The sequence below is a fragment of the Triturus cristatus genome, chromosome 5_1 (assembly GCF_964204655.1).
Source record: "Triturus cristatus chromosome 5_1, aTriCri1.1, whole genome shotgun sequence".
Taxonomy (NCBI): domain Eukaryota; kingdom Metazoa; phylum Chordata; class Amphibia; order Caudata; family Salamandridae; genus Triturus; species Triturus cristatus.
The window spans coordinates 262,493,529-262,519,635 of NC_140587.1; the positions used below are offsets into that span (position 1 = coordinate 262,493,529).

The following is a 26,107-nucleotide window of genomic DNA, read 5'->3' on the forward strand; positions in this document are numbered from 1 at the left end:
AGGCAAATGTGTAAAGTATTTGCAACCACGTTCTCAGTAACCCAATGATGACACCACAAATGGACTCCACACAAGTTTCATAAAAACAAGTATTTGTTTATAAAAAAAGGATATACAATGAGACCACACGATACAAATCCAACATATGAATATTTGTAATATTTCACCTGGCCGGTTATTAGGCCAGCAAGCCCTTGTAGGTTCTTGCAGTATTAATGAGCAATTCTAGATGATCCTATGCGGTCCTCATGCAATGCTATGCGGTTCGTAATGAAAGAATCAGGCACTTTGTAATGCAAAAATAATGCAATGCGTAATGCAACAATCAGGCAATTCATAATGCAAAAATAATGCAGTGCGTAATGCAACAATCTGGCAGTTCGTAATGCAAAAATAATGTAATGTGTAATGCAACAATCAGGCAGATCGTGATGCAAAAATAATGCAATGCGTAATGCAACAATCAGGCAGTTCACAATGCAAAAATAATGGCAATGCGTAATGCAACAATCTGGCAGTTCGTAATGCAAAAATAATGTAATGCGTAATGCAACAATCAGGCAGATCGTGATGCAAAAATAATGCAATGCGTAATGCAACAATCAGGCAGTTCACAATGCAAAAATAATGCAATGCATAATGCAACTATCAGGCAGTTCGTAATGCCAACAATAATGTACTCCGGCACCGATCATGGTGCTCTGGACGGTCTGTATGCCACTCTGACTGACCGGCAGTCAGCTACTGCCAAAATATGCCTCAACAGGGGGATGGTGGAAAACAAAGTACAGCTCCACACTCCGGCCCCGGTACTGCCACTCCTCGGCAAGTACGGGCCACGATACGAGCTTGAGCAGAGGCTCGCGCTGCGAGAAGTGGAAAGGCCGAGAGCATTTCTCACGGAGCCCGCACCCCACCCCAGGAGGCGACACACGCATGCTCGCTGAGTGTTACCTGGGGGGTGCGACCTCAGTCTCCTCTACCTCTCCTCGCGACTTGAGCCTCTGATGCGACTTCGTTGATTTTGGGCAGTGGAACTCGGGCCCCCCCTGACGGGGATGGTTCGAGGTCCCTCCTTAACAACGGCAGGCTCGGGCCGGCGGCACAGCTCCTCTGGGGATGCCGGTCCGGGGTGATGGCAATGACGAAGGTTTCAGGCTGCAACAGGGCACACGCACAAAGCGTCGCTGAGACTCACTTGAGTTCCGGGTGCACACGATCACAGGGCAATCCTTACAAAGGTCTCAGGCTGCACGAAGCACACACACACAGCGTCGCTGAGACTCACTTGGATTCCGGGTGCACACGATCACAGGACAATCTTCACGAAGGTCACAGGCTGCACAATGCACACACACACAGCATTGCTGAGACTCACTTGGACTCCAGGTGAACACAATCACAGGACAATCCTCGCGAAGGTCTCAGGCTGCACGAAGCACACGCACACAGCGTCGCTGAGACTCACTTGGACTCCAGGTGCCCATGATCACAGGGCAATTCTTACGAGGGTCCCAGGCTGCAAAAAGCACATGCACTCAGCGTCGCTGAGACACACCTGGAAACTTTTGTGTTCCTGAGTTTCCACAACAGGGAGCCAGCTCTCCTCGGGCCCTTGGGGATAAGTTACATCAGGACACAGCACACAGCAAAGTCCTTTCAAGCAGGGGACACAGCACACAGTAAAGTCCCTTTAGCCTCTCCTTGGTTAAATCAGCAAACTGCAGGCCAGCCCCAGAACACACAGCAAGGGTCAGTCCTTTCCTTCAGTCTCTTCAGCTGTTTCTTCCTTGGCAGAGGTTCCTCTTGACTACGAAGTAGTTTCATCCTTTACAGTCTTGAACAGTTCCATTCCAATGTTCAGGGGTTTCAGCTCTCATAGTTATACCCCTAGATGCCTTTGAAGTCTTTTTGTTCAGGGGGGCACTGACCCCTGTCAAAAACAGTTCTGGGTGTCTCCCTGCCAGTGACACCTTCTTCCTTTGAAAGTGGGGGTCTGGATCCTCAATTACTCAGCAGGAGATGGAGCAATTGTTTTGTGGCAGCAGCCCAGGCCTCTTCACCTCCAGGTGCTACTTCTACCCCCTACACTGCAGATGCAGGTCAGCCTTTTGCTGTCTCCCCTCGACCCCTGGGTCAAGACATTCCACAGATCCTATTGCTTTCAAATCAAGACAGTCAATCCACAACCAGGCAGAGACACACAGAATTGTTAGAACACAAAAAAACAGCCACTTCTAAAAGAGTGGTTTCTAAACACACAATGCAAAAACCACCTTCACAAAAAGATGTGTTATTAAATTGTGAGTTCAGACACACTAAACTTCACCTCTCCATCTTAAGCCTATGGGAAGATAGGCTGAACACATATTACACAGCCTCCCTATTTTGTTCTATGGGCAGGATGGCCTTGCAACAGTGAACAATGAAATGGAGAGTATTTCACTGTCAGGACGTGGTACACACCTCAGTACATGTTCTACCTTTCACATACACTGCACCCTGCCAAGGGGCGTACCTTAGGCCTACCATCGGGGTGTCTGATGTGCATAAAAAGGGAAGGGTAAGACCTGGCAAGTGGGTGCACTTGTCAGGTCAACATGGCAGTTTAACAAACTGTGCGCAGGCACTGCAGTGGCAGGCCTGAGTTCTCTCTTTAGGGCTACTTGTGTGGGTGGCACAATTAGTGCTGCAGGCGCACTAGTAGCATTTGCATTATTAGCCCTGGCACACATAGTGCACTTTACTAGGGACTTTACTAGTAAGGCAAACATACCAATCATGGACAACCAATTAGCATTACACTTTACACAGGGAGCACTTGCACTTTGACACTGATCAGCAGTGGCAAAGTGCCCAAAGCATCTAAGTTGGCAACACCATGTCAGAAAAAAGGTCTAGGGTTAAGGCAAAAGTTTAGGGAACTTTAGCCAAAAAGGGCCAAGTCCAACAGGTTAGTTTTTAGGGCTCAGAACAGGGGGCTGCGGTGTGATCTTTACCACACAAATCCCTTTACCAGTCATGTCTTTATAACAAAAATGTGTGGTAAAGGCATGTTTGCTAAAGTATTGCGTTTTTCAGACACATTAATTGTTCAGACCGCATTGTAGATGCACGTGTGGTTTAGCCATGCGTGCCTCTGTCATACAACCCTGTTTTTTATCTCTATAATATCTCAGGTTGCTTGATGGTCTTTTACTGCATGAATCTCTTTTGCACCAAGAAACTGCAGCGGTCGGCTGCACTTCGCAAATATATTAACAATAACAAGTTTTTTCTTTGTACAATCATCTTTTAGGCCTTGTTATTATATTTCATTTGGGATTCACATACACAATGGCGCAGTGTTTAACCATCATTTCACGCAGTTTTCTACAGCTTCAGAATGTTACCATGACTAATTAAAATTAGCTGCACATGCCTTATCTTGAGCGCGGGAACTGCCACAGTGTTACAGGGCCTTGATGGAGGGAAGGGCCATCCCATAATAAACTGGCAGAGGTCGCTCAAGGGCAATCATGTCAGTGGCGGGGTCACCCGGGCCTGTGCAGCTATATACATTTCACCTGTCTGTCATCAGCGCATGCCTGCTCGCCACTCCTTAACATTATTAGCTTATCTCCAGCCTCCAAACGCCGCTGTCGCGGAGAGTCCGCTACAATCAGCCAATTGTAATGTAATTAGCCTCTGAGCATTAAGTCAAGCAGCGGTGCACTGCCCGCTCCTCTTAAAAGGGCCCCCTCACATAGACGCCATACATGCATCCCGCGTGGGATTGAGCCTGCGATAAGTGCTGTGGCCTGCGGGGAGCCCCGCGCGGCATTAATTAACAAACGTTGAAGTGCTGCAGCGGGAGATAAGGGACGCAATCACATGGGCATCACGCAGCTCCCGGGCGCTATATATGACTCAGGGCTAATCTAGGAGCCATCACTTGTCCTGCGTCCAACTGCTTTCTAGGAGTGATCTTGAAGGTAAGCCGCTCTTCATACACGGGTTCCTAAAGAGGTATAGAATATATAGGAGAGCTTGGGGTGCCATAACATATTGAAAACGTGCACAACTGGCTTTTTTATGCAGTTTAGTGAGACATAAAAAACGTGGATATATAATTTTACTGCAGAAATGCACTAGTGTGGATTACTTTATTAGAGGATATACATTAATGGGAGAGATTAATTAGCACCCCCATATAGTTTTTGTTTATGATAAGATCTAAAATCTCAGTCAGTGCAGCATTGGGTCATTTATCACTGCGACTTAAAGCATTTCAGATATTCGTGTGCATATATTAGATTATTTTTCAGTAAAGAGTTACTTTTTAGTTACATATTATTAAGTGCTATAAAGATAGAACATGATGTTTGATTGATTGCTAAACTCTTGTATTGGAGGCAGGTGTCGCTTTGGTGTATATATGAAGCAGGTAGGCCTTTCTCAGAATTCTAGGGCTCTCTTTATTCCAGTTTAGTTCTAGCCTTTCTGTTCTGGATCATGTCCTGTATTTATGGACATCCCCTTTACACCAGAATAGGACAGATTGACCTCTTTAGCTGAAGTGTAATATCCTAAAACCGTTTTTGTCGTCCTACATTCGTGCCCAGAGGTTATATAAATAGAAGAAACATTCGAGTGTATTGCTTTTGTGAATGGAATAACTAAATGTGTCCTGTCCCACTGTACTTGATTCAGCAGGCGGCAGCTTCTGCTCGGGGGCTAGTGTCCAACTCTGCATTAAGACAATGATTGTAATCCAGCTGGCGGGTGTGTTGATGGTTTTGCACTTTGGTAAGTCAGCGCATGTCCATATTTCCTTTCTTTTTGTGGGCCATCTCTAAGGCGGGAGTGCATGTGCTGTGGCCAGCCTCCTGAAGGCTTTGAGCAAGGGGTGTCCAGCATCTGTCCAGGATAGCTGGATGCATGACAGATTTTCAGGGTATCACATATAATGCATTTCTAGACAAGGATTCCACATGTAAATAAATTCCATAGAGGGATTATTCTGAAAGTGTTGTTTGACACCGGCCTTCCTGGACCAACTTTGGACACCCCTGAGCGATCCTATCATCCGGGGCGGGGTGGTTTACATGTTTATATTCTACTAAACCACGTGGAAGTGTTGCATTTTAATTGCATGATTGTATATCCTCTGAACATCAACAGGCCATTACCAAGCAGGTGTAGAGGTTAGCGGCAATAATAAGTGTATTTGCCTCAAAACAACATCCCTGTACCCATCAGCACCCCCCCAACGCTGCTCCAATTTGGGAAAGAGTTGAAGTCTCACCTCTTTAAAGAACACTACATCACAATGCAGTAACCATCCACAAATGTGTTGACCTTCTTCTTATCTTTGAACATGGACACCACTCCACTGCCTTTTGGCTAGATTTCTTCCTTAGAACTATCACATACGCGCATATGAAAATATGCACATTATAATGAGGTATGACCAGACTTCATCAGTGTGATCTCCACTGCCAACACTATTGATCTAATAATCAATACTTTTATTTACAAAATTCATTTGTGATCACAGGTCAGCCCTAAAAAGCGCCCAATAATGCCTAATTAAACGGGTTACATATGTAATGCTGCAAAAACATGTATTCATAGAATTAAAGAGTGGGCACACTAAACATAGGGAGAGGAGTTGGCCTAACGGCCAGGCCGCTCGACCTCGGACCTGGGGAACTGGGTTCGCGTCTCGGCAATGACTCTGAACATCCTGTGATTCTGGGCAAATCACTTAATCTCCCCGTGCCTAACAAAAATGAATGTGTGTCCTCATGTAACGTAACTGGTGCTATGTAAAGCGCTCTGATACCTGATTGGATTCGGGTCAAGTTCGCGCTATATAAAACTCTGCAAAAAAATATAATGATGATTTGCGAGCTGTAGGTGGCACGCATATTTTTCTACCTGCTAACTAGATAAAAGATTGCTATTTGTAATTTCGTTTTAAACACATTTATTTGTAAAACGCTTTGAGATTATAAAAGTAAACTTTCATACTCTGTTTATATTTTTCAAATGTAAAGTTAAAAACTGGAAAACGCTGTTTCTAATTTCGTGAAGCGGGCACCTGAATCGTCCTGATTTCTAGGCTGCACACGGAAGTGCGTTACTTAATCCACAATGTACTGAGTCTTCTCGGTTGCTCTTTTCAAGGATGAAGGAATTAGGACACAAGCATGTCCCTGCGTGCTCTTGGGGGGACCTCTTGTGAAGATGTACTTCAGTGGGTGTGGATGGTGTTTGAAGGAATGCGGTGGTTGGTGGCATTGATGTGGTCGTAGAAGCAACAAGAGATGAGCTCGCCAATAAGCAATGTACTGAAACCAGACGCAGCGAAAGAGGCCGGAACCTGTGCGCAGTACACGTAATTAAGGGAACCCGGTTACGCGAAATTATGCGTAGTTGCGCGAAATTCTTGCAGTTACTTAACTTATGTCGAAGTAATTTGAGTTCGCCCAGGCCGGATTCATTGAAGCTGAGGTGGCAGAAATGTAGAAGAGTGCGTCAGGGAGGTTCTAGCAAGAGAAACCTTGGGCTGCATGGATGAAAATGGAAGTGGCAGAAGGGAACTCTGTTGGAGCATAACAAAGGAGTTCAGGAAGGCTCAGTAAACGTGAAGTTGGCCTTTTCAACCAGTACTGTGTATGTATGTATATTATTTCGCAGTGTGGTTTTGTCTTGTACTATTTCGTTTCAAAAATATAATTTGATGGCTTTAAAAAAAACACACACATCATACCAAGGAGACTTAGTTTATGTCAAATGTCAAATTCGAAAGATGGAGAAAAATGTTCTGGCCTCGATTTACTATACTTTTGAGCACCTAAGTGTTGTCTAAATGTGCAAATATGGATTTTCTTTAGTAAAATATGGATTGTGTTTCACAGAATCAGAATAAATATGAAACACAAAGCCTCCGCAGGCCCATGGTCATCCCACACCCATTCTTATTAATAACAAAGATGGGAGTAACATCATGCTCTGGTATATGCAATGGGAATACAAGTTGATCCCCTATAGGTCAGTGTGGAATATAGAACAACATGCAAGAATCAGTGTTTCTGTATCTATTCTACATGAGATCCTGCCTTTGAGGCCTTTTTCTAGGCGCCCCAGTCCTCTAGGAATAACATGGTGGATTTGCCCCAGTAAAACATGGAGGAGTCCTCGCACATAAACACTGGGGAGGGGGCGGATTTACAAACATTTAGTGCTGTGTTTGCATTCTAAAACTTACTCAAACTGGCCAAAAATGTTTATTTGGAACTTATTTTCCAGTGCAACATAGGTTTTGTGGTGGAAAGTTGCAGGATACTAACATAAAGCAGAGATTTGCGCTGCTTTTCAAGACTCTGTGCTACGGACACCTTCCATGGGTTTGGGCGTAAACTCCTACCTACCAACAATAGTAGACAAGCATTGCACCAGTAAGGGGTTTGACTCCAACCCCTGGTGTTTAATGTGAAGCCCTACCTACCAACAATAGTAGACAAGCATTGCACCAGTAAGGGGTTTGACTCCAACCCCTGGGTTTTAAGGTAAAGCCCTACCTACCAACAATAGTAGACAAGCATTGAACCAGTCATGGGTTTGACTCCAACCCCTGGGTTTTAATGTGAAGCCCTACCAACCAACAATAGTAGACAAGCATTGCACCAGTAAGGGGTTTGACTCCAACCCCTGGGTTTTAATGTGAAGCCCTACCTACCAACAATAGTAGTAGACACGCATTGCACCAGTAAGGGGTTTGACTCCAACCCCTGGGTTTTAATGTGAAGCCCTACCTACCAACAATAGTAGACAAGCATTGCACCAGTAAGGGGTTTGACTCCAACCCCTGGGTTTTAAGGTAAAGCCCTACCTACCAACAATAGTAGACAAGCATTGCACCAGTCATGGGTTTGACTCCAACCCCTGGGTTTTAATGTGAAGCCCTACCAACCAACAATAGTAGACAAGCATTGCACCAGTAAGGGGTTTGACTCCAACCCCTGGGTTTTAATGTGAAGCCCTACCTACCAACAATAGTAGACAAGCATTGCACCAGTAAGGGGTTTGACTCCAACCCCTGGGTTTTAAGGTAAAGCCCTACCTACCAACAATAGTAGACAAGCATTGCACCAGTCATGGGGTTGACTCCAACCCCTTGGGGTTTAATGTGAAGCCCTACCAACCAACAATAGTAGACAAGCATTGCACCAGTAAGGGGTTTGACTCCAACCCCTGGGTTTTAATGTGAAGCCCTACCTACCAACAATAGTAGACAAGCATTGCACCAGTAATGGGTTTGACTCCAACCCCTGGGATATAATGTGAAGCCCTACCTACCAACAATAGTACACGAGCATTGCACCAGTAATGGGTTTGACTCCAACCCCTTGGGGTTTAATGTGAAGCTCTACCTACCAACAATAGTAGACAGGGTTTGCACCAGTAATGGGTTTGACTCCAACCCCTGGGTTTTAAGGTAAAGCCCTACCTACCAACAATAGTAGACAAGCATTGCACCAGTGAGGGGTTTGACTCCAACCCCTGGGTTTTTAATGTGAAGCCCTACCTACCAACAATAGTAGACAGGGTTTGCACCCGTTAGGGGTTTGACTCCAACCCCTGGTTTTTAATGTGAAGCCCTACCTACCAACAATAGTAGACAAGCAGTGCACCAGTGATGGGTTTGACTCCAACCCCTGGTTTTTAATGTGAAGCCCTACCTACCAACAATAGTAGACAGGGTTTGCACCAGTAATGGGTTTGACTCCAACCCCTGGGTTTTAATGTGAAGCACTACCTACCAACAATAGTAGACACGCATTGCACCAGTAATGGGTTTGACTCCAACCCCTGGTTTTTAATGTGAAGCCCTACCAACCAACAATAGTAGACAAGCATTGCACCAGTAATGGGTTTGACTCCAATCCCTGGTTTTTAATGTGAAGCTCTACCTACCAACAACAGTAGACGAGCAGTGCACCAGTAATGGGTTTGACTCCAACACCTGGTTTTTAATGTGAAGCCCTACCTATCAACAATAGTAGACAGGGTTTGCACCCGTTAGGGGTTTGACTCCAACCCCTGGGTTTTAATGTGAAGCCCTACCCACCAACAATAGTAGACAAGCATTGCACCAGTCATGGGTTTGACTCCAACCCCTGGTTTTTAATGTGAAGCTCTACCTACCAACAATAGTAGACAAGCATTGCACCAGTAATGGGTTTGACTCCAATCCCTGGTTTTTAATGTGAAGCCCTACCTACCAACAATAGTAGACAGGGTTTGCACCCGTTAGGGGTTTGACTCCAATCTCTGGTTTTTAATGTGAAGCTCTACCTACCAACAACAGTAGACGAGCATTGAACCAGTCATGGGTTTGACTCCAACCCCTGGGTTTTAATGTGAAGCCCTACCTACCAACAATAGCGGACAAGCATTGCACCAGTAATGGGTTTGACTTCAACCCCTGGGATATAATGTGAAGCCCTACCTACCAACAATAGTAGACAAGCATTGAACCAGTCATGGGTTTGACTCCAACCCCTGGGTTTTAATGTAAAGCCCTACCTACCAACAATAGTAGACACGCATTGCACCAGTCATGGGTTTGACTCCAACCCCTGGGTTTTAAGGTAAAGCCCTACCTACCAACAATAGTAGACAAGCATTGCACCAGTAATTGGTTTGACTCCAACCCCTTGGGGTTTAATGTGAAGCCCTACCTACCAACAATAGTAGACAGGGTTTGCACCAGTAATGGGTTTGACTCCAACCCCTGGGTTTTAATGTGAAGCCCCACCTACCAACAATAGTAGACAAGCATTGCACCAGTCATGGGTTTGACTCCAACCCCTGGGTTTTAATGTGAAGCACTAACTACCAACAATAGTAGACAAGCATTGCACCAGTAATTGGTTTGACTCCAACCCCTTGGGGTTTAATGTGAAGCCCTACCTACCAACAATAGTAGACAGGGTTTGCACCAGTAATGGGTTTGACTCCAACCCCTGGGTTTTAATGTGAAGCCCCACCTACCAACAATAGTAGACAAGCATTGCACCAGTCATGGGTTTGACTCCAACCCCTGGGTTTTAATGTGAAGCCCTACCTACCAACAATAGTAGACACGCATTGCACCAGTAATGGGTTTGACTCCAACCCCTGGTTTTTAATGTGAAGCCCTACCAACCAACAATAGTAGACAAGCATTGCACCAGTAATGGGTTTGACTCCAATCCCTGGTTTTTAATGTGAAGCCCTACCTACCAACAATAGTAGACAAGCAGTGCACCAGTGAGGGGTTTGACTCCAACCCCTGGGTTTTTAATGTGAAGCCCTACCTATCAACAATAGTAGACAGGGTTTGCACCCGTTAGGGGTTTGACTCCAATCCCTGGTTTTTAATGTGAAGCTCTACCTACCAACAACAGTAGACAGGGTTTGCACCAGTAATGGGTTTGACTCCAACCCCTGGGTTTTAAGGTAAAGCCCTACCTACCAACAATAGTAGACACGCATTGCACCAGTCATGGGTTTGACTCCAACCCCTAGGTTTTAATGTGAAGCCCTACCTACCAACAATAGTAGACACGCATTGCACCAGTCATGGGTTTGACTCCAACCCCTGGGTTTTAATGTGAAGCCCTACCAACCAACAATAGTAGACAAGCATTGCACCAGTCATGGGTTTGACTCCAACCCCTGGGTTTTAATGTGAAGCCCTACCTACCAACAATAGTAGACACGCATTGCACCAGTCATGGGTTTGACTCCAACCCCTGGGTTTTAAGGTAAAGCCCTACCTACCAACAATAGTAGACACGCATTGCACCAGTCATGGGTTTGACTCCAACCCCTGGGTTTTAAGGTAAAGCCCTACCTACCAGCAATAGTAGACAAGCATTGCACCAGTAATTGGTTTGACTCCAACCCCTGGTTTTTAATGTGAAGCCCTACCTACCAACAATAGTAGACAAGCAGTGCACCAGTGAGGGGTTTGACTCCAACCCCTGGGTTTTTAATGTGAAGCCCTACCTACCAACAATAGTAGACAGGGTTTGCACCCGTTAGGGGTTTGACTCCAACCCCTGGTTTTTAATGTGAAGCCCTACCTACCAATAATAGTAGACAAGCAGTGCACCAGTGATGGGTTTGACTCCAACCCCTGGGTTTTAATGTGAAGCCCTACCTACCAACAATAGTAGACAGGGTTTGCACCAGTAATGGGTTTGACTCCAACCCCTGGGTTTTAATGTGAAGCCCTACCCACCAACAATAGTAGACAAGCATTGCACCAGTGATGGGTTTGACTCCAACCCCTGGTTTTTAATGTGAAGCCCTACCTACCAACAATAGTAGTAGACACGCATTGCACCAGTGAGGGGTTTGACTCCAACCCCTGGGTTTTAATGTGAAGCCCCACCTATCAACAATAGTAGACAAGGTTTGCACCCGTTAGGGGTTTGACTCCAATCCCTGGTTTTTAATGTGAAGCCCTACCTACCAACAACAGTAGACGAGCATTGAACCAGTTATGGGTTTGACTCCAACCCCTGGGTTTTAATGTGAAGCCCTACCTACCAACAATAGTAGACAGGGTTTGCACCAGTAATGGGTTTGACTCCAACCCCTGGGTTTTAAGGTAAAGCCCTACCTACCAACAATAGTAGACAAGCATTGCACCAGTAATGGGTTTGACTCCAACCCCTGGGTTTTAATGTGAAGCACTACCTACCAACAATAGTAGACACGCATTGCACCAGTAATGGGTTTGACTCCAACCCCTGGTTTTTAATGTGAAGCCCTACCAACCAACAATAGTAGACAAGCATTGCACCAGTAATGGGTTTGACTCCAATCCCTGGTTTTTAATGTGAAGCCCTACCTATCAACAATAGTAGACAGGGTTTGCACCCGTTAGGGGTTTGACTCCAATCCCTGGTTTTTAATGTGAAGCTCTACCTACCAACAATAGTAGACAAGCATTGCACCAGTAATGGGTTTGACTCCAATCCCTGGTTTTTAATGTGAAGCTCTACCTACCAACAACAGTAGACGAGCATTGAACCAGTCATGGGTTTGACTCCAACCCCTGGGTTTTAATGTGAAGCCCTACCTACCAACAATAGTAGACAAGCATTGCACCAGTGAGGGGTTTGACTCCAACCCCTGGGATATAATGTGAAGCCCTACCTACCAACAATAGTAGACAAGCATTAAACCAGTCATGGGTTTGACTCCAACCCCTGGGTTTTAATGTGAAGCCCTACCTACCAACAATAGTAGACAAGCATTGCACCAGTAAGGGGTTTGACTCCAACCCCTGGGTTTTAATGTGAAGCCCTACCTACCAACAATAGTAGACAAGCATTGAACCAGTCATGGGTTTGACTCCAACCCCTGGGTTTTAATGTGAAGCCCTACCTACCAACAATAGTAGTAGACACGCATTGCACCAGTAAGGGGTTTGACTCCAACCCCTGGGTTTTAATGTGAAGCCCTACCTACCAACAATAGAAGTAGACACGCATTGCACCAGTAAGGGGTTTGACTCCAACCCCTGGGTTTTAATGTGAAGCCCCACCTACCAACAATAGTAGACAAGCATTGCACCAGTGAGGGGTTTGACTCCAACCCCTGGGTTTTAATGTGAAGCCCTACCTACCAACAATAGTAGTAGACACGCATTGCACCAGTAAGGGGTTTGACTCCAACCCCTGGGTTTTAATGTGAAGCCCCACCTACCAACAATAGTAGACAAGCATTGCACCAGTGAGGGGTTTGACTCCAACCCCTGGGTTTTAATGTGAAGCCCCACCTACCAACAATAGTAGACAGGGTTTGCACCAGTAATGGGTTTGACTCCAACCTCTGGGATATAATGTGAAGCCCTACCTACCAACAATAGTAGACAAGCATTGCACCAGTAATGGGTTTGACTCCAACCCCATGGTTTTAATGTGAAGCCCTACCTACCAACAATAGTAGACAGGGTTTGCACCAGTAAGGGGTTTGACTCCAACCCCTGGGTTTTAATGTGAAGCCCTACCTACCAACAATAGTAGTAGACACGTATTGCACCAGTAAGGGGTTTGACTCCAACCCCTGGGTTTTAATGTGAAGCCCTACATACCAACAATAGTAGTAGACACGCATTGCACCAGTAAGGGGTTTGACTCCAACCCCTGGGTTTTATTGTGAAGCCCTACCTACCAACAATAGTAGACAAGCATTGCACCAGTAATGGGTTTGACTCCAACCCCTGGGTTTTAATGTGAAGCCCTACCTCCCAACAATAGTAGACAAGCATTGCACCAGTAATGGGTTTGACTCCAACCCCATGGTTTTAATGTGAAGCCCTACCTACCAACAATAGTAGACAGGGTTTGCACCAGTAAGGGGTTTGACTCCAACCCCTGGTTTTTAATGTGAACCCCTACCTACCAACAATAGTAGACAAGCATTGCACCAGTAATGGGTTTGACTCCAACCCCTGGTTTTTAATGTGAAGCCCTACTAAGTTATTCTAAGTCTAGTGTACTTTGTACTGGAATTCTATTTTTCCAGTACTAAACCTATTTCCAGACATGATGCGGATACCTTTGCACTATGCTGTAAAGGTGTGTGTGTGCGTGTGATGCTAGGAAGCCTGATTGTGTGCCACCACTAGTGAGAGAGAAGAACAGCACTACATCCTAACAGATATGGCCCTGTGCTTCTCTAACCCTCTCACACACCGCAGCACAGCAACTTTGTTTTTGAAAAGCTTAGAGTGAAAACTTTGCAATGCCCAGCCCTAGTGATGAAACACCGCACCAATTTTAATCATATTTCCTGTTTATTAAGGATTATGCCATCTGGCTTTTGCCTCCAAAGGACAAAATAAGCTTGCATAAATAATTTGAATTTTAAAAAAAGAATAGGAATGTATCTGCTTCCAAACACTAGTCTTTGAAAAACAGAAGAGAAACTAATTCTGCCGGGGTATGACATTCAGATTTTTCAGTACTACAAAAGTTAAGAACAGAGTCATGATAAAAGACGTATTACAGAAGAAACAAAGGGCAGATTTGTGGTGTAGACGCTCAGCCATTATAAAAGATGTGCTGCACTGGCGTTACTTCAGGATCCCGTATGGGACCTGCAGTAATTCGAAGTGGCTGTTCAGATCTAAACCTCTAAACCTTTACGCAGCAACTTCGTGAACACAACTGATGTTGACTGTAGGGGTCTCCTTCTCCATCCCCCAGACCATCTGTAAAGTTGCTACTTCTCTTACAATACAATTTGCAAAGTCTGATCTAATAATGTTATTTACATATTTCGAATTCTACGCACAAATATGCATGTTGCCCTCCAGCTTCTTAAGCCAAACAGTGTGTTACCCCCAGAGAACAATGGGGGACTCCTTGTTATGCCCCACGCACATTGATAATAACTAAATTCCTCGCATCGTTTTCCAGGGACTGAATATTCCTGTCTCTGACTGGAGGGAAAAATGATTTTGGACTCAAAGATGCCCTTTCAGGTCTAAGGTGTACTTTTGTGTTGAAAAAGCAAAACCCACCGTCTTCTTGGCTGCGCTTAAGATGGCAATGCATGTGGAGGGTTGTTTCTTCCTGTGTGACTGCTCCCTTTTATCTGACTGCTCCATTACAGTGTCTGTTTAGACTGGTTGTGAAATCGAATACGAGGTTAAGATTCACACGAGGAATCCAACAAGGGGAGGCAATTGGACCTTTCACCTAAGGTTGCCCCTGTAAAGTCCTCCCGTGGTCAATGGATTGAGCACTTTCGAGTAGCCATGGAGGATGCTTAGGCTTCACAGGACCAATGTACTTGTTTTTTTAATTAATACTTTGATCTCCTCCTCAAAGCATGTGACCTCACCCTTTTGTATTTCTACTAACGATAATAAGTCGTAGTGGAGCGTGTGGGACTTTGGAACTAGAGTGGTGGCTGTGAAACGTGACCTTTTGGACTGGGAGACCCTTCTAGATTGTTATTGTTGAATGACCTCTGGTTTCCTTAAACTTGGAAGTCTTGCTGCTGGCCTGCTTCTTGCAATCTGGTCCTCCTACAATCTATTTCGTGGAGAACCAGCCTCTTAAAGGATTCCTCATGGTACAATCAAGCTCAGTTCTTCTCTTTTCCCTCTACCAACAGGTGAATTAAAAATAGGGAGACTACAATCTCAAGGGGGGCGTGAGACGTCGTTAAAGGTTCAAGCGGAAGCTCTCACCCACATCATACTTGTGGCTCCTGGGTCTGAGTGAGCCTTTCTTGACTCTGACTCCATATCAGCCTCCCGTTCGAACTCTAGCTTTCTTCCTCTACTTGTGCTTCAGTCCGCGATTTTCTGAATCCAACTGCTTGGTGAAGGAGGTGACAGAAACAATGGAGAGCGGACCCTTTAGGTCTTAGTAGTGTTTTGGGTGGCTGATGGCCAAGTTACACTCTGAGAGAGGTTTGTGCCGGGCTTGTTACTACATCTGTCTTTGCTCCTCCCATGACTTCATGGAGTGGATTTTTAAAAGGCAGCATGGCAAATTGGCCAACTATATCCACAACTCCTTGGTGCTCTGGTTGATCAAATAGCTTGGGAATGTGCCAGCAGTGGAAGCAATACTCTTAAGTATCTAATGCTTTGTCAATCATTCAATTAATCAAGTTGTAGTTCTGAAGCGCTGCTTGTCACCCGTGAGGGTGTCCAGGCATTTGCTAAAGGTCTCAGTCGAAAAGCCAGGTCTTGAGCCCCTTCCTGAAGTCGATCAGAGAGGGTGTGGTGTGGGGGTGAAGGGGTAGGGTGTACCAGGCTTTGCGGCGAGATGGGAGAAGGAGCATCCTCCTCGGCATTCAGCAACCCTTTTTATAAGCAACTGGGATTTTCGCAATGTTTCTCCTTGGCAGAACCTTTCATGATGTCCTTGGAAAAGTTGATGGTCCCGAAGTCCATTGCAAGAGATCCTTCACACTCCTGTCTCTTTTTCTCATGAACACCCAAAAAGGCAAAAATTGCCTCCAGCAAAGCAGTGACAGAACAATAATATTAGCCAGGGCATTTAACAAATATTAAAATGTGCCAAGAGGTGCATAAAATGTTGATTGGAACGAGCAGGTAAGAAAGGAAGGTGCCCAGAAATGGAGCTTGGTTTAATAAAACCCACAGCACATGGGAGGGGAGAAGGGGAGATTATAAACTCCCCCTCATCCCCTAGGCAGTTCAATCATCAGTTATTTATACACTTGGTACTGAGAAGTGAGAAGCTAAATAACACTAACTGGGCAGAGCCTCCCCCCAAACTAACTAGATTCCTCTGTTCCTCGCTTTCTCACTACTTACAGGCATGTTTTCCCGCCAGCAGGTTTCAACAGGCTTCATAGTTCCCCATGGCCATGGACGCAGAAAAATCAAGTAGAAGGGATTAAATAGTGAGCAAACAGAGACATGAGGGCAGTCATCAGAATTGCAATGCAGCTTCTACCTCTGAGTAGGAACGGTGCAGTAGGCGAGTGGAGCCACAGCAAGCTGCACCACCAGCACGCACGTGGCTTCTAGTGCGCGCACACGCGTTGTCACTTTCGCAGATGGACCGTCCACCACTTGTAACCCTGTTCTGAGTGTTTTCAGCCGAAAGGGGAATGCAAGGCCATTCAGAGTGTAACTTAGTCATGGATTCAAGTGTAGATACTTGGTGGGACCTAAAAATAAAACATAACACGTAGGAAAGTCCATGGCCAAACAGAATTTAATGCAAAATAGCAGGAAGCTAAGCAAAAATATAAAAGACAATGATCATTTCAAATCCCGGGCTCACTCTAGAAAATGGTCGGTTGGAGCAGTGCGCTGAAACAGACAAAGGTTAATCTGGTATATATTCATTTTCACCTGATGCAAGTCAATGTGAGAGGATCATGTGGCAACAATGAATTAGTTTCAGCAGACATGTATCTAACATGCAGGTGTCCCGAACCTTTCTTCCAAGCAAGCAATGGACGGCCTTGAAGTGAAGACGGCATTCATAGCAACAACTACTGACTCTATCCTTCTCACAAAACCCGCTTCCTTTGCCAAGTTTGAAAATGAGGCTAGGCCTGCTAAAATGTGCAATGTATACCCCAAAATATCAAACTTCCTGTGCCTGCTGTGGCCTCGCAAATCTGTCAGCGAATGCAATACTGTGCAAAGCTTTAAATCAGAAGCAAACTACTGTTTTCTAACTTGCACACAGTGAATACATGCATACCATGGCAGTGCACTACATTTTCACACATTTCTCTTTTTGAATGTATTCAATGAATGACTTCTCTTTATGGATAGATTGGATACAATATAGCTTGAGTAAATATGTTTTCACGGGGGCATTCAGTGTGAGTTAGCCTGTGTCAAGGGAACCGGGGAGAAGGAATGTAGAGCTTTGTGGGTATTCACAACAGTTGTCCTTGCAACTCCCCATCCTGAAAGAGCACAGAAAACGAATCCTGCGAAAGGCAGAAGTATGTGCTCTCATCCCCTCAATAATAAGGGACAGGTAACATGACTGACTTGTGGTTTTGCCTCTCGTGAGTCATGGCCAGTATGCACACTCATCAATAATAACAAATGGCATATGTATGTAAATATATATCTCCTTATTAGATGCTTAGTGTTGGGATTTACTAATATTATCATAGCTGCTGCCTATTTGCTCCTCCTTTTGCTTGATCCATTTCTCTCACTGTGCTGGAGTTTAAATGCTTCCAATACCTACCCAATCCCTCTCTATGGTGATGGCACCTTTGGTCTTGTGTGCTGGGCGCACGTATCACCAACACCCCTGACCTTCACCTTAAACACACCGGTGACCTCACAGTGGCCCTTACAGAAATTGACCCTTCAAGCCCCCTTTTGGTCCAGCTGCTGGCCTGGTCTCAATATCATGCTGAATCGGACGTGCCAATCTAAGAATATTTTTCACAGTGTGAGATTACAGAGAGAATGGGCATGGCCTTGGTGCGGGGCGGGCAATGGTGAGTGGGACTTTGGACTCCCTGCACTGCCTGAACTACCACAGTTACCTTCCCCTCAGCACTAAGGAACTCATCTGGTGCCACCTCCCATGCCCTTGGGAAGGTTTGCATTAACATATTACTACTTCAGTTGGAAACCATCTTTGCACAAGGGATTCAACTCATCATCTGACTGTGCCTCTTCAACATGTGGTGTGACATCACACCGCATGTCACATGGAGGCACCATGTAAGATGGCAATCCTGCTGAATGCAGACCTCTTTCCTCTATGCTGATTTAGAGATCCGTGATAGCACCCCAAGATCTAACCTGTCGAGCTGTCAATGCCCAATGCATCTTCAGCTTTGGTCTGATTTAGCTACTGAAGCACTGGGTGTTATCCTTCTTTTTCTTAACACTCCTCCTTGTTTTTTGGCTCAAACAAAAAATTGCTAAAAATGTAGAGAAACACCTCTGCCTCTAAAACTGTTGCAGGGATTCTGTCCAAAAACAGAACTATGCATAGGATTATGGGACCTTACTGCATAAGGACTAAGTCATCCTACCACCTTAGTACGCATGAGCCGAGGACCGACTAGCTATCCTACTCACTCACAGAGAAACAAATGATTAGACACCCCAGAATACAGCACTCCTGGATCTCTCAGGAATTGCGGTTGCAAGACACACCCTTTCGCTCACACTCTTGTACTTGTCCACAATAAGATCTGACAGAGATACAAACAAGTTTTAAATCGTTGATGCACACAGAATGAGGGTAGAGGCTATAGATAGCGCACTTTGACAAATGAAAAGTGTTTTCTTTAAGTAGAACTCTTACAGTGCAAAGAATCAAGGAACACTGCCCTCTATGTTCCTTGTCAGGACAAAGGCCCTGTTACAAAATTTCATTCAAGAGGGTTCAGCACCGTTCAAGAATAGTCAATAAGTATTCAAAGAAATGTTCAAGACGTCAGTCATTTTCTTGAGAAGATTCTCTTTTTTTATTATTGTGCAGTCACATGGAAATGAAGAGTCATATTCGCATTTGACATGAAGGATCTTAGCCGACGCGTTTCGTCTCTTACAAGGAGACTTCTTCAGGGCTAATAGAAAAACATATATAACATACAGTTATCACCATGAAAAGTAGAGCAACATGTGCACAGGTACAATTATCAAACTACACATACCTAGAGTACCAAAACTAATAAGACAATTCCACAATGAAAAAACAGAGCCACGAATGTATCTACGTCGTGTATCGTGTCTTATGTAAATTTTGTAGAATTTGATTTTGATAGTGGTGAAGGGAACAGCTATCTGTACCTTCGAAGATTCAAATTTATAGGTCAACTCTTTGAAATACCAGGGAGGGAACCTACTTTTTTAAGCCCTGACGAAAGTCCCTGAACATTTTTTGGCAATTTCAAGCGGGCAGAAACATGTTGGCTAACCTTTAGGGTCTTAGGACCATAAACTCCGTTACACTTAAGTATCAGAAACAACTCTGTGTGTACTGTAGCTTTTTAAGTGTTGCTATTTCTGTGATTAAACATGTCTCATGTTGTAATTAGTGAAACCTTTGCCTTTCACAAATTATTTAGACCAATTTACATTCAAGCAATATAAACAGAGAGACAAATGCAAACACAGATAACATGCCATTTTATGTGTAACAATAAAGGTACACATACAATCACATATTACATGTGTACATGTGTGCAGGCATACACAAGTGAATGGGTACTGGATGGCTGCATGGGTTGATGGTGCATGGATGCATGATTGTGAATGGATGTAGGAGTGACTATATGATCGCATGCATGTGGGTTGATAAATCAATGCTTAGGTGAACTTTGTTTGTGGATGGATGGTTGGATGATGGATTGGGGTGTGGGTTGTACAGGGTTGAATAGGTAGCTGATAGTCAATCAATCAGCATTTGTAAAGCGCAACACTGTCCCCACAAGGAGTATCTGGACGATGTGTCTCTGTCAAAGAGCCAAGTCTAGAGTCTCTTTCTGAAGTCTGCCAGCAAGGGGGCTGAACAGAGTTGGAGGGGAAGGTCATTCTAGGTCTTGGCAGCGATGTAGGAGAAGGAACAGCCACTGTTGCACCTGCAACAGATGCGAGGGGTGTGTGCAAGGGTGAATGAGGAACAATGAAGAAGTCTAGAGGGTTGGTGGAAGTTCAGTCGATGGTTGATGTTGGCAGGTCCTTGGTCATGGAGGGCTTTGAAGGTGTGTGCGAGGATCTTGATCTGGCATCTCTTCTGAATGGGGAGCCAGTGGAGGTTTCTCAGGTGGGGGGCGATGTGGGTTAGTTTAGGGAGGTCCAGGATGAGTCTGGATGAAGCGTTTTGTATGATCTTGAGTCTTCTGAGTAGCTGGCTGGAGATGCCAGGGTAGAGGGCATTGCTGTAGTTGAGGTGGCTGGTGTCGAGGGCTTGACTGTCTTTCTAGTGTTGGTTGGCATCCATCTGAGGATTCTGCAGAGCATGCGGTGTGGGGAAACAGGAGGAGGAGGAGGCAAGTGCATTGACTGGTTGTTTCATGGTCAGTTGGCTGTCAAGGTAGATGCTGAGGTTGTGTGCATGGTCGGTTGGTGAGGGTGTAAGCCCGAGGTACTGCAGGCCACCAGCTGAGGTCCCATGCGGAGGTGTTCTTCCCAAAGATCAGTACTTCAGTTTTGTCGGAGTTGAGTTGGAGGCAGTTGTCTCTCATCCATTTGACTACTTTGGTCATGGTGTTTTAGAAGTTCGTTTTGGCGTTAGATGAGTCCTCGGTGAGTGAGAGGATCAGTTGAGTGTCATCTGCCTAGGAAATTATGTTGAGTCCGTGGGATCTGATGACATCTGTGAGGGAGATCATGTACATGTTGAACAGGGTGGGGCTGGGGGATGATCCTTGTGGTATGCTGCATATGATGTTTTTGGGGGCAGAGGTGAAGGGAGGCAGTCGGATGCTCTGTGTGCATCTTGTAAGAAAGCAGGCGATCCACTTGAGAGCGTCTTGCTGTATGCTTATGTTGTAGAGTCTGTCGAAGAGGGTGTTGTGGGAGATAGTGTCGAACTTCTGAGAGAGGTCAAGAAATCAGGGGCACAGTTTCACCATGGTCGAGGAGTATTCTGTTGTCATCTGTGGCGGCAATCATCACGGTCTCAGTGCTGTCGTTGGCACAGAATCCTAATTGTGAGGCATCCAATAGGTAGTTTTGTTTCAGGAATTTGGTGAGCTGCTGGTTGATTGCTTTCTTGAGTGCTTTGCCTGGGTAGGGGAGCAGGGAGACAGGACAATAATGTTTGCGATCCCTGGGGTCGGTGGAGGCTTTCTTTCGGAGGAGTCCGACGTCTGCGTGTTTCCATCTGTCCAGGAAGGTTGCTGTACAGATGGAGATGTTGAGGATGCTGGTGAGTTGTGTGCTGATAGGGTTTGTTGCAAGATTGTAGAGGTGATGGCGCATGGGTCGTGGGTGCCCTGGAGTGATGGAAGACATGATGGCTGAGTTGGTTAGGGCGTTGATTGGAGACCAGGAGGTAATTGTTTGGCTGATGTTCATTGGTTGGTTGATGTTATTGGGGTTGAGGGTGGCGTGTTGGAGGTCCAGATTGTTGTAGTGGCTCCTAGGCGGCCGATCGTCCAGTTTCAGAGATTAATTGAAAGGTGTGTGTGGAAAGGTAAGCCATTTATCTAGCCATCTATGAACACAATAATTATATGTTCAACGATCCAAGCACTCAATCATCCATGCACTGTCGCATTTATCCAGCATCAATTCATGCAGTCACTCACACATTAATTCATCTATCCAACACCCATCCATTCATATAGTCTGATCTATTCAGTTATGCATGTACATATTCATTCATGCATTTACTTCTTCTAACTGTATGCCACTCAGCAATCCACACACATTAATTTGCCAGTCAAGTAAGCCTCATTTTAACTAATAAAATAAGCCATAATTATTTGCTTTTCAATGTGTGATTGAAATACTAAGCCCCGGATTTACTAACATTTGACGCAACACAGCAAGACAAACTTGCTGCGCTGCATCAAATTGAGAAAGCAGGAATGCCCCATATTTACTAAAATATGGCAAATTCCTGCTCTCTATCTAGTGTCAATTCAGGCACCCTTGCACCATGTTGCTAGGGTGCCTGCATTACAGGCTGAGTTGTTTTTGTGTAGAAATGAACACCTTCCTGCACAAAAACAATGCCAAGATGCTTTTCCTCTCTTTCTTTGTTTACTGCAGGATACAGCAAAACATATTTCTCCTCTTTAGTAAGGAGAAATAAATATATTTCTCCTCGTTACACCTCGGTCGGGATGGCGTATTCCCAGGTTTACTACCCTTAGTAAATTTGGAATGGAATGCCTTCCAAACGTAGAGTAACGCAATACAGTCATTTTCTCTGCCTTTTGTTACTCACCATTTGCTAAGCCATGAAGAGCCTTGGAATGTGGCTCTGCATAGCTTAGGACATATCACTTAAGCTTTTGTGTTGCCTTGCATCGCCTTCCATGAAGCAATAACAATTCAAGGGCTTAATAAATCTGAGCCCAAGAATCTAGAACATTACGCAGAGGAAATTCTAACATTGCACAGGCTCTCAAGTGCAAAAAATACAAGGGCAGGGTCAGTCAGTTATTGTAATATTTTAACGGTATCAATATTGTAAAATATTTTTTTTGTGCTATAGACATTCATTAAAATGTACACTTTAGACACCTTTTGATCAATTTGCCTCAAATTAGAAATAACCACAACTGTACAAACCCAGAAATTCATTCCCTAATGGCTACTTTTTATTCATTATATCATCTGCAATTCCACTTACTGTTGTGAAAGAAAGTGGATTATTAATTGAGGGGAGGTTAGAGCCCCACTCATTTATGAAGCAGAATCCTTGTCAGGGTGAACCACAAATCACTAAATACTTCTTCCACTCATTCAATTTCTAATTTACAATTCTCTTTAATAAAAATTTTGGAGTTAAATTACTATTCTGAAAATGCCACTTTAAGAAAGTTTACATTTTCTGCCAAAACCAAATGTGCCTTTCTGCCAGTGTCCAGGGTCACATGACGGTTAATGGCTCAACTGTTGTTTTTTGTGTATTCACAACAAAGGGATAAAAGAGGCCAAGGTGTGAAGGGAGAGAGTCTTCCTGACAAGATGGCTAGGGAGGAGATGTGCCCTGCCCTTATTACACTTCAAATAGCCCTGCCTGCAACACACACAAAGAAACCTGACACTAGGCCTGTCTTTGCCCTTCTCACCCTAGGCAATTTGGAGCCAGGACCAGGGAGAGGGAAAAACTGACCAGAACCAAGTTTGGGGCTAGGCCAGGGAATTCTCCACCCAACGCCTTGCACTAGGTATAAAAGTGGCTTCTTCAGACTCTCTTATCAGAACACTCCTGGACCTGTGGAAGATTCAGATGAAGGACTAACGCTATGTCTGAAGAAGGAAGATTGGACCTGCTTGCCTTAAACCCAGGTTCACTAGAAGTGACTCCAAGAGTCAGTCGGCTGACCTCTTGTTTGAACTACAGGGAAACAACATACTTTGGGAGGCCTTCCTGTAACTTCCAAGCTGACCAGCACCAACTCGACCTGCCTGAGCCCTCCTGTTAACCTTTGCCTGAGTGAATCTTGATTCCCAAGAGGTGATATGCACATCCTGCACCCTTGCAAAAGAAACAATTCATGGACGGAATGCTGGACAATGCAAACATTCACCCCCAGTCACAAGGATCTGGGTTAAATCCATCATTCTTTTGCTCACCACACCACCCCAGTTTGGACCCAGTCATATGCAAATCAGTCTTGACCCTGTTCCTTGTGGGAACAGTCCAGCCCGAAGTGCCAAGCCAGGTACTCCCTGGACTGGAAACAAGTATCCTGGGACCGGTTTCAGGGCATCACCCTTCTTCAGCTAGGCTAGCTTGAATCCAGTGGTGTAGTGAGCACGGACCCACGTCTGGGCATACTCTTCCCACTTAGGGTGACATATGCAAAAGAAACAATTGATGGACGGAATGCTGGACAATGCAAACATTCACCCCCAGTCACAAGGATCTGGGTTAAATCCATCATTCTTTGCTCACCACACCACCCCATTCTGGACCCAGCCATATGCAAATCTGTCTTGACCCTGTTCCTTTTGGGAACAGTCCAGCCCGAACTGCCAAGCCAGGTCCTCCTTGGACCGGAAACAAGAATCCTGGGACGGGTTTCAGGGCATCACCCATCTTCAGCCAGGCTAGCTTGAATCCAGTGGTGTAGTGAGCAAGAGACCCACGTCTGGGCATACCCTTCCCACTTAGGGCGACATCTGCAAAGGAACAATTGATGGACAGAATGCTGGACAATGCAAACATTCACCCCCAGTCACAAGGATCTGGGTTAAATCCATCATTCTTTTGCTCACCACACCACCCCATTCTGGACCCAGCCATATGCAAATCTGTCTTGACCCTGTTCCTTGTGGGAACAGTCCAGCCCGAAGTGCCAAGCCAGGTCCTCCCTGGACCGGAAACAAGCATCCTGGGACCGGTTTCAGGGCATCACCCATCTTCAGCTAGGCTAGCTTGAATCCAGTGGGTTAGTGAGCACGGGACCCACGTCTTTGCATACCCTTCCCACTTAGGGCGACATATGCAAAAGAAACAATTGATGGACGGATTGCTGGACAATGCAAACATTCACCCCCAGTCACAAGGATCTGGGTTAAATCCATCATTCTTTGCTCACCACACCACCCCATTCTGGACCCAGCCATATGCAAATCTGTCTTGACCCTGTTCCTTTTGGGAACAGTCCAGCCCGAACTGCCAAGCCAGGTCCTCCTTGGACCGGAAACAAGAATCCTGGGACGGGTTTCAGGGCATCACCCATCTTCAGCCAGGCTAGCTTGAATCCAGTGGTGTAGTGAGCAAGGGACCCACGTCTGGGCATACCCTTCCCACTTAGGGCGACATCTGCAAAGGAACAATTGATGGACAGAATGCTGGACAATGCAAACATTCACCCCCAGTCACAAGGATCTGGGTTAAATCCATTATTTTTTTGCTCACCACACCACCTCATTTTGGACCCAGCCATATGCAAATCATTCTTGACCCTGTTCCTTGTGGGAACAGTCCAGCCCGAACTGCCAAGCCAGGTCCTCCCTGGACCGGAAACAAGCATCCTGGGACCGGTTTCAGGACATCAACCATCTTCAGCCAGGCTAGCTTGAATCCAGTGGTGTAGTGAGCACAGGACCCATGTGTGGGCATATCCTTCCCACTTAGGGTTACATATGCAAAGGAAACAATTGATGGATGGAATGCTGGACAATGCAAACATTCATCCCCAGTCACAAGGATCTGGGTTAAATCCATCATTCTTTTGCTCACCACACCACCCCAGTGTGGACCCAGCCATATGCAAATCAGTCTTGACCCTGTTCCTTGTGGGAACAGTCCAGCCCGAACTGCCAAGCCAGGTCCTCCCGTGACTGGAAACAAGCATCCTGGGATCGGTTTCAGGGCATCACCCTTCTTCAGCCATGCTAGCTTGAATCCAGTGGTGTAGTGAGCACGGAACCCACGTCTGGGCATTCCCTTCCCACTTAGGGTGACATATGCAAAGGAAACAGGAATCTTTGTACTGGGGTGAATGTATGACATTGTTCTGCATTCTGTCCATCAACTGTTGTTTTTGCAATTGTCACCCCGAGTGGGATGGGTATGCCCAGACGTGGGTCCCGTGCTCTCCATGCTACTGGAATAAAGCTATCCGGGCTGAAGAGGCGTGAAACCCCAAAACCGGTCCTAGGATGCTTGTTTCCAGTCCAGGGAGGACCTGGCTTGGCAGTTGGGGCTGGACTGTTCCCATGAGGCACAGGGTCAAGACTGATTTGCATATGGCTGGGTTCAAACTGGAATGGCATGGTGAGCGAAAAACGATGGATTTAGGCCCAGATCTCTGCACTGGGGTGAATGTATGACATTGTTTTGCATTCTGTCCATCAACTTTTGTTTTTGCAATTGTCACCCCGAGTGGGATGGGTATGCCAAGACGTGGGTCCCGTGCTCTCCATGCCACTGGAATC

General features: G+C 45.5%; 1 protein-coding gene across 3 annotated transcripts in view; it reads left to right on the forward strand.

The window, feature by feature from the left end:
* Positions 1–26,107, forward strand: part of OC90 (otoconin 90) — an 875,163-nt gene that overhangs the window by 302,823 nt on the left and 546,233 nt on the right. The window contains exons 1-2 of one of the 3 annotated variants that reach the window (XM_085604909.1): positions 3,750–3,974; positions 4,693–4,788. The exons of 1 other annotated variant lie outside the window; for it this stretch is intronic. In XM_085604909.1, the coding sequence (XP_085461035.1) occupies positions 4,743–4,788 (46 nt within the window). In that variant the 5' untranslated portion in view covers positions 3,750–3,974; positions 4,693–4,742. Of the gene's footprint in view, positions 1–3,749; positions 3,975–4,692; positions 4,789–26,107 lie in introns of those variants that run through there. One more of the 3 variants, XM_085604910.1, reaches the window with a different exon arrangement.